This window comes from Thyridium curvatum, assembly GCF_004353045.1.
Source record: "Thyridium curvatum strain D216 chromosome Unknown NODE_25_length_444008_cov_73.864110, whole genome shotgun sequence".
Taxonomy (NCBI): Eukaryota; Fungi; Ascomycota; class Sordariomycetes; order Thyridiales; family Thyridiaceae; genus Thyridium; species Thyridium curvatum.
Genome location: NW_022156780.1, coordinates 182,356 through 193,797, shown reverse-complemented (window position 1 = coordinate 193,797; position 11,442 = coordinate 182,356). Strand labels below are relative to the sequence as shown.

The following is an 11,442-nucleotide window of genomic DNA, read 5'->3' as shown; positions in this document are numbered from 1 at the left end:
GGTGTGGTGAAGGGTAGGGGGCTGCTGCCACCTGGTCGGCTACTGGTAGACAGGAAAGGGGTCAAAGTCTTGATTCAGTGCGGCGCTGGGAGGAGACACCTCTATGCGAACTACGGTCGGCAGGATAGGGGGAAACCAGTAGGTAGTAGCTGGGATTGGAATGCAGTCCAATAACATAATGATGGTTGTCTTTGATAAGGGGGAGACCTGACAATACATGAATCTTCTTCTTGATGGGTAAGAAAAGCGGCAGGGCTTTGATGGAAATCTACAGAAACGCCAGACCAGACAGACAGGCTGAAGCCTGATGAAACCCCCCCCCCCAAATCCGTGTCCCCTTTCCCATTTCCTCGTAACAGTAAACCAAGCAACCGTACTCCAAATGTATCGTTTCAAGGAGGCACTTGCACGCTTAGACGCTCATGGTGAAGTCGTGCTCGATGCCGGGCGTGACACTCGCGATGAACTGTGCATGTTTTGATCAGCCACTCTGTAGGTTCATTCACAAGAGATAGGAGGCGGTCGTTCAAGACAACAACAAACATACCTTGAGGAACACAACCAGGTACTGATCTACCCGGATGGCAACCTCATTCTCCTCCTCCTCCTCCTCGGGCTGCACCTCCTCCCAGTCGTTGTCGGCCCCACCGCTGCTGCCGCTACCTGCCTTGTTGTCCGCCACCGCATCGGCTGACTCGGTAGCGGAAGCAGCAGCGGCAGCGCTCGACACGTCGAGCTTGCCGATCTCGTCGACGAGCCCCTCCATGCCCTGGCTGCTGACGGCGGCGGCGCTGCCGCCGGCCCGGCGGATCCGCTCGCGGCGCAGCTTGAGGGCGGCGTCGGCGCGGTCGAGCAGCGTCTTCATGACGGGCGCGTGCTTGCAGGGGTGCACGCTGGCCATCTTGACCGCGTGGGCGAAGAAGGGGAAGTCCTCGAGCGTGACCGTCTTGTCCTTGTAGTCGCCGACGATGTCCTCCATCATGAGGTGCGGCGGCAGGGGCTCGCCCGACGGCGCGTACCCGGACATGTAGAGGCGCGGGGTGCGGTAGTAGGGCGAGTACATGATGTAGAGGGTGTAGGTGCGGCGGCCGCTGTTTTGGGGGAAGCAAGAGAAATATGTGGTTAGTTTTCTGGTGGTGTTTATGGATAGAAAACGAAATGAGGTTGCGGATAAAGCAGTAAAAACTCACCCTGACTTGCCGTCGCCCTCCGTGTCCCGGATGATCGCCTCGTCGTCGTCCTCGTCCTCCATGTCGGGGATCTCGTCGTCATCGTCCAGCGCCTCCCGCTCGCCGACGTTGCCGGCATCGTCGACAGTCCTTATCTCCCGTGCCTTGAGCGCCTGCGAGCTCGCCAGCCCGCCCGTGCGCAGCCAGCCTTCCTCATCGTCGCCGTCCTTGCCGCCGCTGCCGCCACTGCCGCTGCCCTTGCTCTTAAAGTCCTCGCCGTCGTGCACGAGCGCCTCCTCGTGGCCCGCGTCGCCGGCAAAGTTGTCGTCGAGCCGGCGGTGGCAGGGGACGTTGCGCGTGACGAGGAACTGCTTGCCGGCGGGCAGGTAGTCGACGCGCTGGGCGGGTGTGTCGGCGTCGGCCCAGGACCAGGTCGGGAACTTGAAGACGAGGTACTCGCCGGCGGCGAGGAACTCCTCGGGTGTGATCTGGCCCGTCTTGCGGAAGGTGGACTTGTGGGAGACGGGCGTGTACTTGTCCCGGAGGGTGTTCACCGTCGAGTAGAGGAGATTCATGGTGGTTTTTTGGTCTGTTTGTCTCGCGCGTGTGCGGAGGATCGATGTTTGTAACTTTGAGAGGGTGTGTGTTGGTTGGTTAGTTGGTTGGTTGGTCCGGTGGGAAGGGTTCGATGTGTATGGGCAGGAATGAATGTATTTGAAGGCGAATCTGGAAATGCTCAATCTTGCTTCAGCTTGCTCGATAAACAAAAGGGAAGGGAATGGATGCTATGCTCCAGCAGCAGCAGGGTTGCGGTACGTAGATGATTAGGACGAATGACGAAGCCACAGTGGTAGAGGCGCATCACATGGCGGGGTCCAGCTGCTACACTGGATGGGAGGGGAACTGGAGAGCTGCCTGCTCTTATCTTATCGCCGATGTAAGGGCCCATGTATGGAGGTATGGAGTGAGGTTAGTGATGTATCATGGCGCAATATCACACCCCCGGCACGAGTGTGGTTTATGACTAACGCACCCTTCCCCGGTCCGATTTTTCTCCCTATCTTATCGGCGAATAGCTCCCGTTCCTTCGTTCTCGTTTTACTTGGGCCCCTTGCGTATTTCAGTAACCTGGCTGGTGCTTCAGGCGGTTATTGATATTTTCCACGTTGCCACGACTGACCACGCCATGATCAGACATGTTTACAGCCGTCCAGTGTGTATTCAGGTCTCTGATTACCATGCTATGGCCCTGGGTAACTGGCCCTTGGTCATTCATCTCGCTCCTACTCAATCATAGGCGTACGCCTTGCGATGTCGAGCAGCAAGACGATCCCAAGGTCCCGAAGGTTAGCATCAGACTTAGCTATCAATCTAGATGGGTTTCAAGTACTGACCAAGAGATCACGTATTATAGACCGATACATCACAATCTCCCTTAGCATCATCTCGCCGACCCAATAACACGAGCGTACCCGACTCTGTTCAAAACCCTCCACAAGCCACACGAGTTGTACAATATGTCCCTATCCCAGGTAAATGGGCACGGAAGCTTCACCCACATTGGGCAGAGTCGGCCTTTGAACTTCCCACTGTTATTCCTGAGGGGCATATTTACTACATCACAAAGGGGTTTTACGTTCGCCAAGGTGCAACGGCGCTTGTAGAACGGCTACCTTCTGGCGATATTGTCAAAACCCCCCTCCCTAACCCTTATGACCCCAAGGAAGAACTGACAAATATTGAGAAAATGGAACACGAATATGAAGTTTATCGGTTCATTGGCGCAAATCCGTTTATCCCCAAACTGATTCACTGGGATAGTCAGTCCAAGACATTAGTTCTCGAAAACCACAGCAACGGAGACTTGGAGACCTATCTACGACACCATGATCATGTCGATATCAATACTCGTCGAAAATGGGCTTTGCAGGCAGCTCAGGCACTCGAGAGTCTCCATACTCGTGGAGTAATCCATCAGGATGTCACACCTCGAAACTTTCTGTTAGACAAGAACTTGGATCTTCGGATATGCGACTTTGCTGGCAGCTCTTTCCCAGGACATCTTTCCTTAACTGGTGCCCCAGGACCAAGATACCAATCACAACTATGGACTAGGGACTACATTCCTACCCAAGCAGATGATATCTTTGGCCTAGGATCTGTATTATATTTTATCATGTGTAACGAAGAACCTTACAGCAACCTTGATGAGGATGAGATAGAAAGTCGGTTTCGAAACAGGAACTTTCCGGTGTCTGATCACCTTGACTGTGGTGCAGTCATTCAGAGTTGTTGGGAAGGGCGTTTCACCACTGCGGGAGTTGTACGAGCTTTAGTTCACAGCAGGGAGATCAATCATACCTAGGATCTTACGCACGCCAACAGATTTGCTTTCGGCTAGATTTATGTTTGTCTCCCTTCTGCGCACTGGAACCGGCTCCCCTACCCCCTTGGGGCCGGTCCACCCCTCTGCATGGGAATCGCCTCACAGCTGCGACTTAGCGATTGTTTCTGTCGCCATATCCCTCATCCCTATGAGTGGGACACTGTGTTCTACTCCTTGTCTGGCCCAAGGTTTCCTCGGTCTTCTTGGTGCACTGCTGGCCAGTCGCTGCGAATTGGCTGCAGCCGTCAGTGACCACAGTTTTGTTCGTCGTGGTGCACGAAGGTGGGCAGTTTGTGTACTTGGTCGTCGAAATGATGAGTCGGCACATGGCGAGCACAGTCTGGCTTCTTCTGATAATAAGTAATGTATCAGGAAGTCTAGGGACCGCATGCTTACATGGGTATTAGGCGTTTGCCTATTCGAGAGCTTGGGGATTGGTGAATCTATTAAAAAAAAAGTATACTGCTCAGGATGGACTGTTGCTCCTCTTTCAATCTACTTTGTCTGCACAAAAGGATGTGCCTGCTGATAGAAATCCGACTGAGAAGGTGGTTAGGCAGACACGTACTCAAAGGTTGTTTGATAAGAAATTGAACTAGTGAACCCAGACCCAGAACTATGAAAACAGCTCAAGATGTAAGATCATATGATTAGATTGTATCTGCGTCTAGGTCGGACATTGTTTGCTTCATTAGCACCGCGGAACCAACAAGCGACCTTCGTAACACCTCTGCATGGCATGCAGAAGAGACGATTTTCGGGTGTCCCTGAAAAAGCCCCGTTCCCGATCGCATAGCTCAGTTTTTGGTCCGCCTGACGACCGAAAACACGCCCACTTGAGCCGACAGACGACATTTATGGGCAAAATACCGTGCATGTGATTATGTGATTACGCAGGAACATAACACTCCCCGTGTCTGCCTGCAATAAGTGTGCGCTTCTTGGAACTGGGTATCATTTGCCATAGTGTCTCTCTAGGAGATTAGTCATCTGAGATATTGCACACAGTCAAAGGCTGTATGTAGACATGGTGTTTGCACAGCCTTGTTGCTGCCTCCTATTCACCATCCCCTTCCCCTTCCTCCTCCTCCTCGCTGACCTCCTCGCCCGCGTCTATAGCTGCCTGTCGCATCTTGGCAGCCTTCTCCCTCTTCCTGTCCAGCAGCTTCTGCAGCTTCTTGGCCGAGTTGAAGACGCCGTTGGTGCCCGCGCCACACGCGGCGCACGTCGGGTCCTTCCTGTACCTCTTGAGGGCGCAGGGCTCGCAAAAGTAGTGGCCGCACCTCGTGACCACGGGCGCCTTGTATGGGCCCTGGCAGATGATGCACGCAAAGGGGATGCTCTCGAGCATGGCCCACTCCTCGTCGTCTTCGTCGTCGTCCCTGGCGACCTTGCTCTTGTCCGCGCTCGCCACTATAGTCCCCTTGACGCTCTTGCCCTTGGTGACCGTCTCCCACTCCTTGTCCAGCTGCCAGCCCTGCTTGTAGTCGCTCCGGTCGTGAAGGAATTTGCAATTGTCCCCGAAGCCGCAGCTGTTTTTTGGTTTTGTCATTGCGTTAGTATTGGGGTCACTGATTGATAATCTGAAAGGGGGGTTCAACTCACAATCCTGTCGTCTTATAGTCCTTGCACACATCCGGGCTATAGTCGGTGACTGTGATTGTCCGAATGTTGGCGGCCGCCTTGACAGGGCCGACGGTGCGGGTGGGCGCATTGGGGTTCTTCTGGATGAAGGAGGTCTGGTTCGCAAGACCTCTGTACGTGCCGTCTGCCATCGACCTCGTTGTGCCCAGCAGGCTCTTGGCCGACATGGCACCCTGGGCGTCTTCGTCGTACCAGTCGACCCGCTTGGTGGCGTCGTTGGAGTCGGTGAGGGGGACGCTGCGGTCGGCCTGGAAGACGGTGGCGGAGTGGTCTCTCCCGACGGGCGCGCCGCCCTTGGAACTCGCGACCACAGCGCCCGTGTTGTTCTTCTTCCTCCGCTTTATCCTCTGGCCGGACTCGTCCTCCGAGGAGCTGTAGTCGTCGCTGTCGCTGTCGGCCGGGGGCGGGGTGGCGGCTCTCTTGCGGATGTTGGCCTTGGCCTTTGCGCCGCGCTTCTTGAACAGCGCCACCGGGGCAGCTGGCGCAGCTGCAACGTCGTCCGCCATGTTTTGAACTCAGAGGTGTTGTGCGTGTGACTGAGAATGCTTTGCTCGGACTCTTTGAAATTGCAGGAATGAAGCAACACACAAGTTTGTCGTTTGTAATTCAACCTCACAATGCCATGATGACTGGGGTGAAGAGTTGTGAACATGTTTATCTTATCGCTAGCAGCTGAGCAGGTCGATCTCTCAGCCCCGAAGCTGACAAATGCAGTGGGGAACGTTCTCGCAGGCACAGCCTGTAGCTTGTTTAGCTGACAAGACAGGAGAGCGTGGGATACCTAGGTATCTAGACAGGGGCCCTGTAGTCCATTATTCCTCCTAGAACCCCTGAAGGTACTTGTATTTATGGCATGGTGTAGTCTAATCGCTCCAGCAAGGCTTCCTGCAACATTTGCTGCTCAATCTAACTACCTACCTATCACTAACATGGAACTAAACCCTTCCACCACCAAGAGGCCCGCACACACGAGATCGCGAGCATCTTGTGGATACGCTTCCCTTCTCTTTTTGCTTGTAGTGATTCTTTCATGGCTCTCTTTCTCTCCCAGAGATAATGAAGTAAGGCTTTATAACACTATCCTGAATGCCATCCACATCTTGTCAAATTTGGCACACAAGTTCCCGTGTTTCTTCACTACCTAGTAGATAAAGGATCCCCAGTCCCACTCCGGACAGACGAGCCCCGGCTTGCCACCTAAAGAGGAGAGGTAATGCCTTCGGCGCGCTCCCCCTCTTGCTTGGGCGACTCGCCAAAGACCCTTTCTGGCAAGATGAGGACGTGCCTCAGTTTTCGCCTTTGTGTCTTTGTCGAGAACCAGCAAATCTCCGTGTTTGGAGAACAGCAGCCGACTCGTCACACACACGGCAGCATAACAGAACGTAACAGTAGCCAAATCGCTCTCCTTGAAGTTTATATGTGGCTGCCAGTGGCAGGGCGCATCAAATCGAGCCTGATCAGCGGCATCGGTAGCGGATCAAAGACCAAACTTGCAGCTCCATCCTTCCTAGGTAGTATGAACATAGATGTACATCTTGGTAGACTGATGACTACCCCCACTCAAGCTATCAACTAGACTGTCTTGTCTTTCATCTCCTGAGCCTAAGATGCGGTAGAGCTGGCCGAGGAAGGCCTCGCCGGACCCCTCACACCAACGGGACCCGGAATCAAGGCGGGTGCGTCTGATCTCGAGTGGGCCCGGCTGGGGAGAAAACCGCAGGTTGCTTGAACTTTGCAACGAATTGGGAGGGTACTTTGGGCGGTGTAGAGAAGCATACCAATGCCGTGACCAGGAGAGACATCTAGGGCGGTAGACCTAGACCAGAAAGCGAAAGCAATAATAGTCAGCCTCATACAGAAGAAGTACGTACAGCAAGGGAACAGCGCGAGTCGACTCAACTCGCACAGGCTCAGCATCTGTGAGGCAGTCCTTATCCTGCTGATAGCCGAGACAGGCGCTCGCTAGATACACAAAGCGGGCAACCGGTAATGTGACGTCTTCGGTTTCGGGGATCTTAGCCACGTCGGGCTTCTGGGCCATGTTGGCGGCTTCGACAAGCACCGAGGTGGCCTGAGGGTTATCCCAGAGGCCCTTGGCCATGTGGATGTACAAGTTGGTGTACAGTTCCTCCTGTGTGTCACAGCGACGAGAACGGCAAAGGGCGCAGCGTTCGCATTGGGTGTTGGGGGGGGGGGGTTGGCGGCAGCAGTGGTGGCCGCCCCTGGCGTCGCCATTCCCTTCTCGAGAGGAGTATGAGCGCCTGGAGGCGGCGGCGGCGATCTCCTGCATATTGACGATGGCAATAGAAGGAGTGGGCGCGTGAAGGGATCGCCTTGGTGATCTCTTCTGCCATAGATGTCTTCGACCGAGAGCCAGCAAGTTGTATGCCCCAAAGAGAAGGGCAGTTGCCGATGGGACCTGATAGGGATGGGGATTAGCAACAAGGTTGGCGTGATGAGGGAGAGGAAAGGGGGGAGGGAGACTTGCCTTGTGTAGCGACGACTAAACCCCCGGGGCTCGAAGGAAGAAACCCAGGTATTCCAGCAGCACTATCGCGCAAGCCAGGATACAACTGAAGTTCACGCACAGATACGAGCTGTTCCTGGGCGGTGGCAGGACGCGCCGGCTGTCATGGTCGAGGTTCGTCGTCGTCGTCGTCGTCGTGGGCGGAGGAGGCTGCTATGCTGGCTGGCCCAGAGTCGGGGAGGTAGGAAGAGGGCGACTCTGTGGATTCTGGCGGATGAGGTCGAGAGCAATGACTCGGGGGGCACTTCTTGTTGCAGCAGCAGCTGCTGGTGGTGCTTTTGCTTCTGTCGTTGGCGCCGGGTTCAACACCGGCTTGTTGCAGCCAGGCGTCGCCAGCTCCTGAACGGCCTTTCTCTTCTTGTTTTTCTGGTAGCGCTGGTGTTTCAGAAGCTGCCGCCTGCCCTTTGTCTCTTTCTCTTTCATGTTGTCAATGCCGTTTGCCATCCTGATGTCCTTCTCGGTCTCGTCCTTTTGCATGCTCTCGTTGAGGAGCGGCTTGCTGGGGTTCTCCTTGCTGTCGTCGTCGTGTGCTTGTGTTTGTGGACAAGCGGCCTGCGCAAGCCAGAGCTTGGCTATGAATGTCCATTATATGACTTTGTGTCTGGGCAGCGGATGCTGGATTGTGTTCTGAGTGTGTTGGCTACTTCCTAGGTAGGAATCAGGCGTGGGATTGGTGTTGTGACTTGGAGCCACACATAGACACCCAGCCCAGGAAGCGATGAGACAGCCTGGGCCGCGGCGGCATCTCCATCGTGGCGGCATCCAACGTCTTCATGCGCTTCTTCGAGCCCGGATTCGGCGGCCAGTACTATGACTTTCCTCCATGCCGCCGGGTCTGATGCTCAAAGGGATGTGCGGGTTGTGCAGGGCAACCTGCCGGACGCGACTGTCCTCTGCAGTTTTCCGAGTCTGCTAGCTTGGCATAGTGCCTGGGTTTGAGAACTGCTGAGATAACTTGTATATTCTCACTGTCGCGATGGACATACAATGTTCTGCCTCCCGAAGTGTGCAGGGTGTGGGCAACTAGGCAGAAACCATCCAGGCTGCAATGCAGCACGTGCTTGTGTACCACCACAAAGCGACGGATGTGCATCTTCATCCACTTGACCCGATCCCCCCCAAGCCCAACTGCCCCTACAGGAGTCTGCCAACAGCATCATCCCTCTCTCAGCCTCTACTGTGCGTGCGTGCCCCCCCCCGTTTCCTTTACCCATTATTCGCATCGCTCACACAGGACAAATTCTCAGCGCGATAACAGCCCTGCTTGCTTTGCTTTGCTATGGCCGACGACAAAGGCGATCCCAGTCGATGGAGCCACTCGACCGGCGAAGCGCAGGAGTTTCAGGAGCGCATCGCGGCTACTCAATCTACTCGCTCGTCAGCGTATAGCGGCACCGTAGAGGAGATAGGCATCGGCATATCTATCAACCCTATAGATGCATCTCTCGCTATCTCGTCAGGGGATAATACCAAGAAAAAGAGGGAGAAAGCAAAGGCGGTGCGGGAGAGGGTGAAGAAGGAGGCGGCGGAGAAGGAGAAGGCGGAGAAGGAGAAGGCGGAGAAGGAGAAGGCGGAGAAGGAGAAGGCGGAGCGGGAGAAGGCGGAGCGGGAGAGGGAGAACGAGAGGACGGAGTGATAGGATGGATGGGTATCATTATCAGTACAGTTGGCTAAGTTCTACCAAACAATTCTTTGAGATCTCTTGCATATCCTTGGTAGGCATCCAACTTGATCTGGACTACTTCGTCGGCGTCCTCGCGCCAGAAACTGGAAATGGCTTTTTCCTCGGAGTAGAGAACATCTGGGGAGAACCGAGGACGGAGATGTTGTTCAAAAAGCTCCGGCATAGCATTGACTGAGGCGAGGCCACGCCAGAACCACAAGGTACCAGATGTCCAAGACTCCTCCAGTATCTTGCCAAATGATAGGTTGTGCTGCTTAGCCAGTGCCATCCTGGACTCCTCCTGTTCGAAAGCAGCCATGAAAACCTTCCACACTTCCGTATACTCAGCAAGGGGCTCTCCATGCAATTCCCCAATATCCTGTCCCGTCAGCCAGTATGGCACACACAGCCTCTCGACTGGCAAAGCGCACACCCACTCGAGGTCCACAAGGCTGGTAACATTCCAGGTGTTATCGACAAAGATATTTTGAGGCCGAAGGTCAGTGAGTTGCAGGGAGAAGGGCCCGTCCCGCTGGTCCTGCCGGATAAAACGATAGGCGAGCGAGCGGGCCAGCACCCAGGCAGCCATCTGGCGCCGACAGTCCTCCTCCTCGTATGTGGCGTTGGGATGGCTGAGGAAGCGCTGGTCGTGAAGGCGGAAGAGATCGGCCACGTAGGCCTCGGTGGTCGCATAGGTACGGTCGCGCGGGATGACTCGGGGCGTGCCGTCGTTCTCGAAGAGCATCATGGTGCAATCAAGCGGCCGGTTGGCCAGGGCGACTGTGCCATCGTCGCGGAAGCGAAGCGCGCCGATGCGCGGCAGCGGCACGCGCGCCAGCGAGAGCATGATGCGTGCCAGGCCGCAGAACAGGTTCTGCTGCCGGACAGGATCCTTGCGCTGCGCGGTCCATGTGTGGGCCAGCATCTGGCTGTCCTTGGAGTTGACATTCTCCAGTAGCATGTAGGCCGATGGGAGCTGATGGGAGGCGGCGACATCAGGGTGGCAGATGTACCGCGACGTGACGAGGGTTTCCCTCGAGTCTGTGGGACATGCGCGAAAGGCATCGCATAGTGATCGGAGGAAGCCGCGGAGGAGACGCCGAAGCCGGTGCTTGGCACGGACATACCAGGGACGGTAGTCTTGGTGGGTAAACTGCGTGTTGTTGAGAGCAGTGTTAATACGGAATTAAATGCGGAGGAGGAAAGGAAGAAGGGTATGTATGGCACGTACACAGCGGCGGTCTGAGAAGCCGAAGCCATAGAGTCGCGGGATGGGAATGTCCGGGCACTTCTCCTGCATCCACACATAGGCACCCACCTCGCACGCCGTCTTCTCGTCCACCGTGCCGGGGAACCTGGACTCGGCCAGCTTGTGCGGCATGGCGCAGCGCAGGATGAGCCGGTGGTTTCGGGTCGGCGATGTCACCCGGACGGGGATGCAGACATTGAAGCCGCCCACCAGCCAGCGCCGGTGCCCAGCGATGTCGCAGACGACGTCGTCCCGATCCCGCAGGCCCAGGTGGTGTCTGACCAGGCCCTTGATCGCGGGCTGCTGCGCCCAGAGCGCCTGGAACAGCTGCTCGGTTGCCCGTACAAAAGCAGCCTCGCTGATGTAGTTGTCGTCGGTATCAAGAGCAGCTCGGTAAGTTATTGGGGGTTTACCGAGCAGGGAGAGAGTCGGCTCGGGCTCGGCCACGGCCGCGCTGGTGTCGGTCTGACTAGTAGGAGGAGAAGCATTGGCAACCTCGTCCACGGTAGTATCGCTGGTGTCGGTCTGGCGAGGAGTAGGAGAAGTGTTTGCAACCTCATCCACGGTAGTATCGCTGGTGTCGGTCTGGCTAGGGGGAGGAGAAGTATTGGCAACCTCATCCACGGTAGTATCGCCCGGCTTTGTCTGACAAGGAGTAGAAGTATTGGCAACCTCATCCATGGTCGTATCGGCCGGCTTATAGGGCGGCAGTCTGATTGCTCGCGCTTGATCACATCGAGGAGGGCTTTGGTTTCCCGGACTGCTCAGAATGGTTGTAAAGTCGGCAAGGTCAAGTCCCTTGGG

General features: G+C 55.7%; 7 protein-coding genes across 7 annotated transcripts; 2 read left to right on the top strand and 5 right to left on the bottom strand.

Annotated features, from left to right (window-relative positions):
* Positions 1-412: 412 nt before the first annotated feature.
* Positions 413-1,744, bottom strand: E0L32_004986 (uncharacterized protein; the record flags this gene model as incomplete). Its single annotated transcript, XM_031139456.1, has 3 exons — positions 413-466; positions 548-1,091; positions 1,191-1,744. The coding sequence occupies 3 exons, from the start codon at positions 1,742-1,744 to the stop codon at positions 413-415; spliced, it is 1,152 nt and encodes a 383-aa protein (XP_030996588.1).
* A 621-nt stretch (positions 1,745-2,365) lies between these two features.
* On the top strand, positions 2,366-3,534 carry E0L32_004985 (uncharacterized protein; the record flags this gene model as incomplete). The annotated part of the gene is made up of 3 exons (XM_031139455.1): positions 2,366-2,382; positions 2,467-2,555; positions 2,609-3,534. 3 exons carry the CDS (start codon positions 2,366-2,368, stop codon positions 3,532-3,534), a joined length of 1,032 nt encoding a protein of 343 aa, XP_030996587.1.
* Positions 3,535-4,612: 1,078 nt separating this feature from the next.
* Positions 4,613-5,705, bottom strand: E0L32_004984 (uncharacterized protein; the record flags this gene model as incomplete). The annotated part of the gene is made up of 2 exons (XM_031139454.1): positions 4,613-5,087; positions 5,161-5,705. 2 exons carry the CDS (start codon positions 5,703-5,705, stop codon positions 4,613-4,615), a joined length of 1,020 nt encoding a protein of 339 aa, XP_030996586.1.
* Positions 5,706-6,801: 1,096 nt separating this feature from the next.
* E0L32_004983 (uncharacterized protein) lies at positions 6,802-7,489 on the bottom strand (the record flags this gene model as incomplete). Its single annotated transcript, XM_031139453.1, has 2 exons — positions 6,802-7,015; positions 7,071-7,489. The coding sequence occupies 2 exons, from the start codon at positions 7,487-7,489 to the stop codon at positions 6,802-6,804; spliced, it is 633 nt and encodes a 210-aa protein (XP_030996585.1).
* A 390-nt stretch (positions 7,490-7,879) lies between these two features.
* E0L32_004982 (uncharacterized protein) lies at positions 7,880-8,551 on the bottom strand (the record flags this gene model as incomplete). Its single annotated transcript, XM_031139452.1, has 2 exons — positions 7,880-8,298; positions 8,536-8,551. The coding sequence occupies 2 exons, from the start codon at positions 8,549-8,551 to the stop codon at positions 7,880-7,882; spliced, it is 435 nt and encodes a 144-aa protein (XP_030996584.1).
* A 454-nt stretch (positions 8,552-9,005) lies between these two features.
* On the top strand, positions 9,006-9,362 carry E0L32_004981 (uncharacterized protein; the record flags this gene model as incomplete). Its single annotated transcript, XM_031139451.1, has 1 exon — positions 9,006-9,362. One exon carries the CDS (start codon positions 9,006-9,008, stop codon positions 9,360-9,362), a length of 357 nt encoding a protein of 118 aa, XP_030996583.1.
* Positions 9,363-9,396: 34 nt separating this feature from the next.
* Positions 9,397-11,319, bottom strand: E0L32_004980 (uncharacterized protein; the record flags this gene model as incomplete). The annotated part of the gene is made up of 2 exons (XM_031139450.1): positions 9,397-10,542; positions 10,621-11,319. 2 exons carry the CDS (start codon positions 11,317-11,319, stop codon positions 9,397-9,399), a joined length of 1,845 nt encoding a protein of 614 aa, XP_030996582.1.
* Positions 11,320-11,442: the final 123 nt, after the last annotated feature.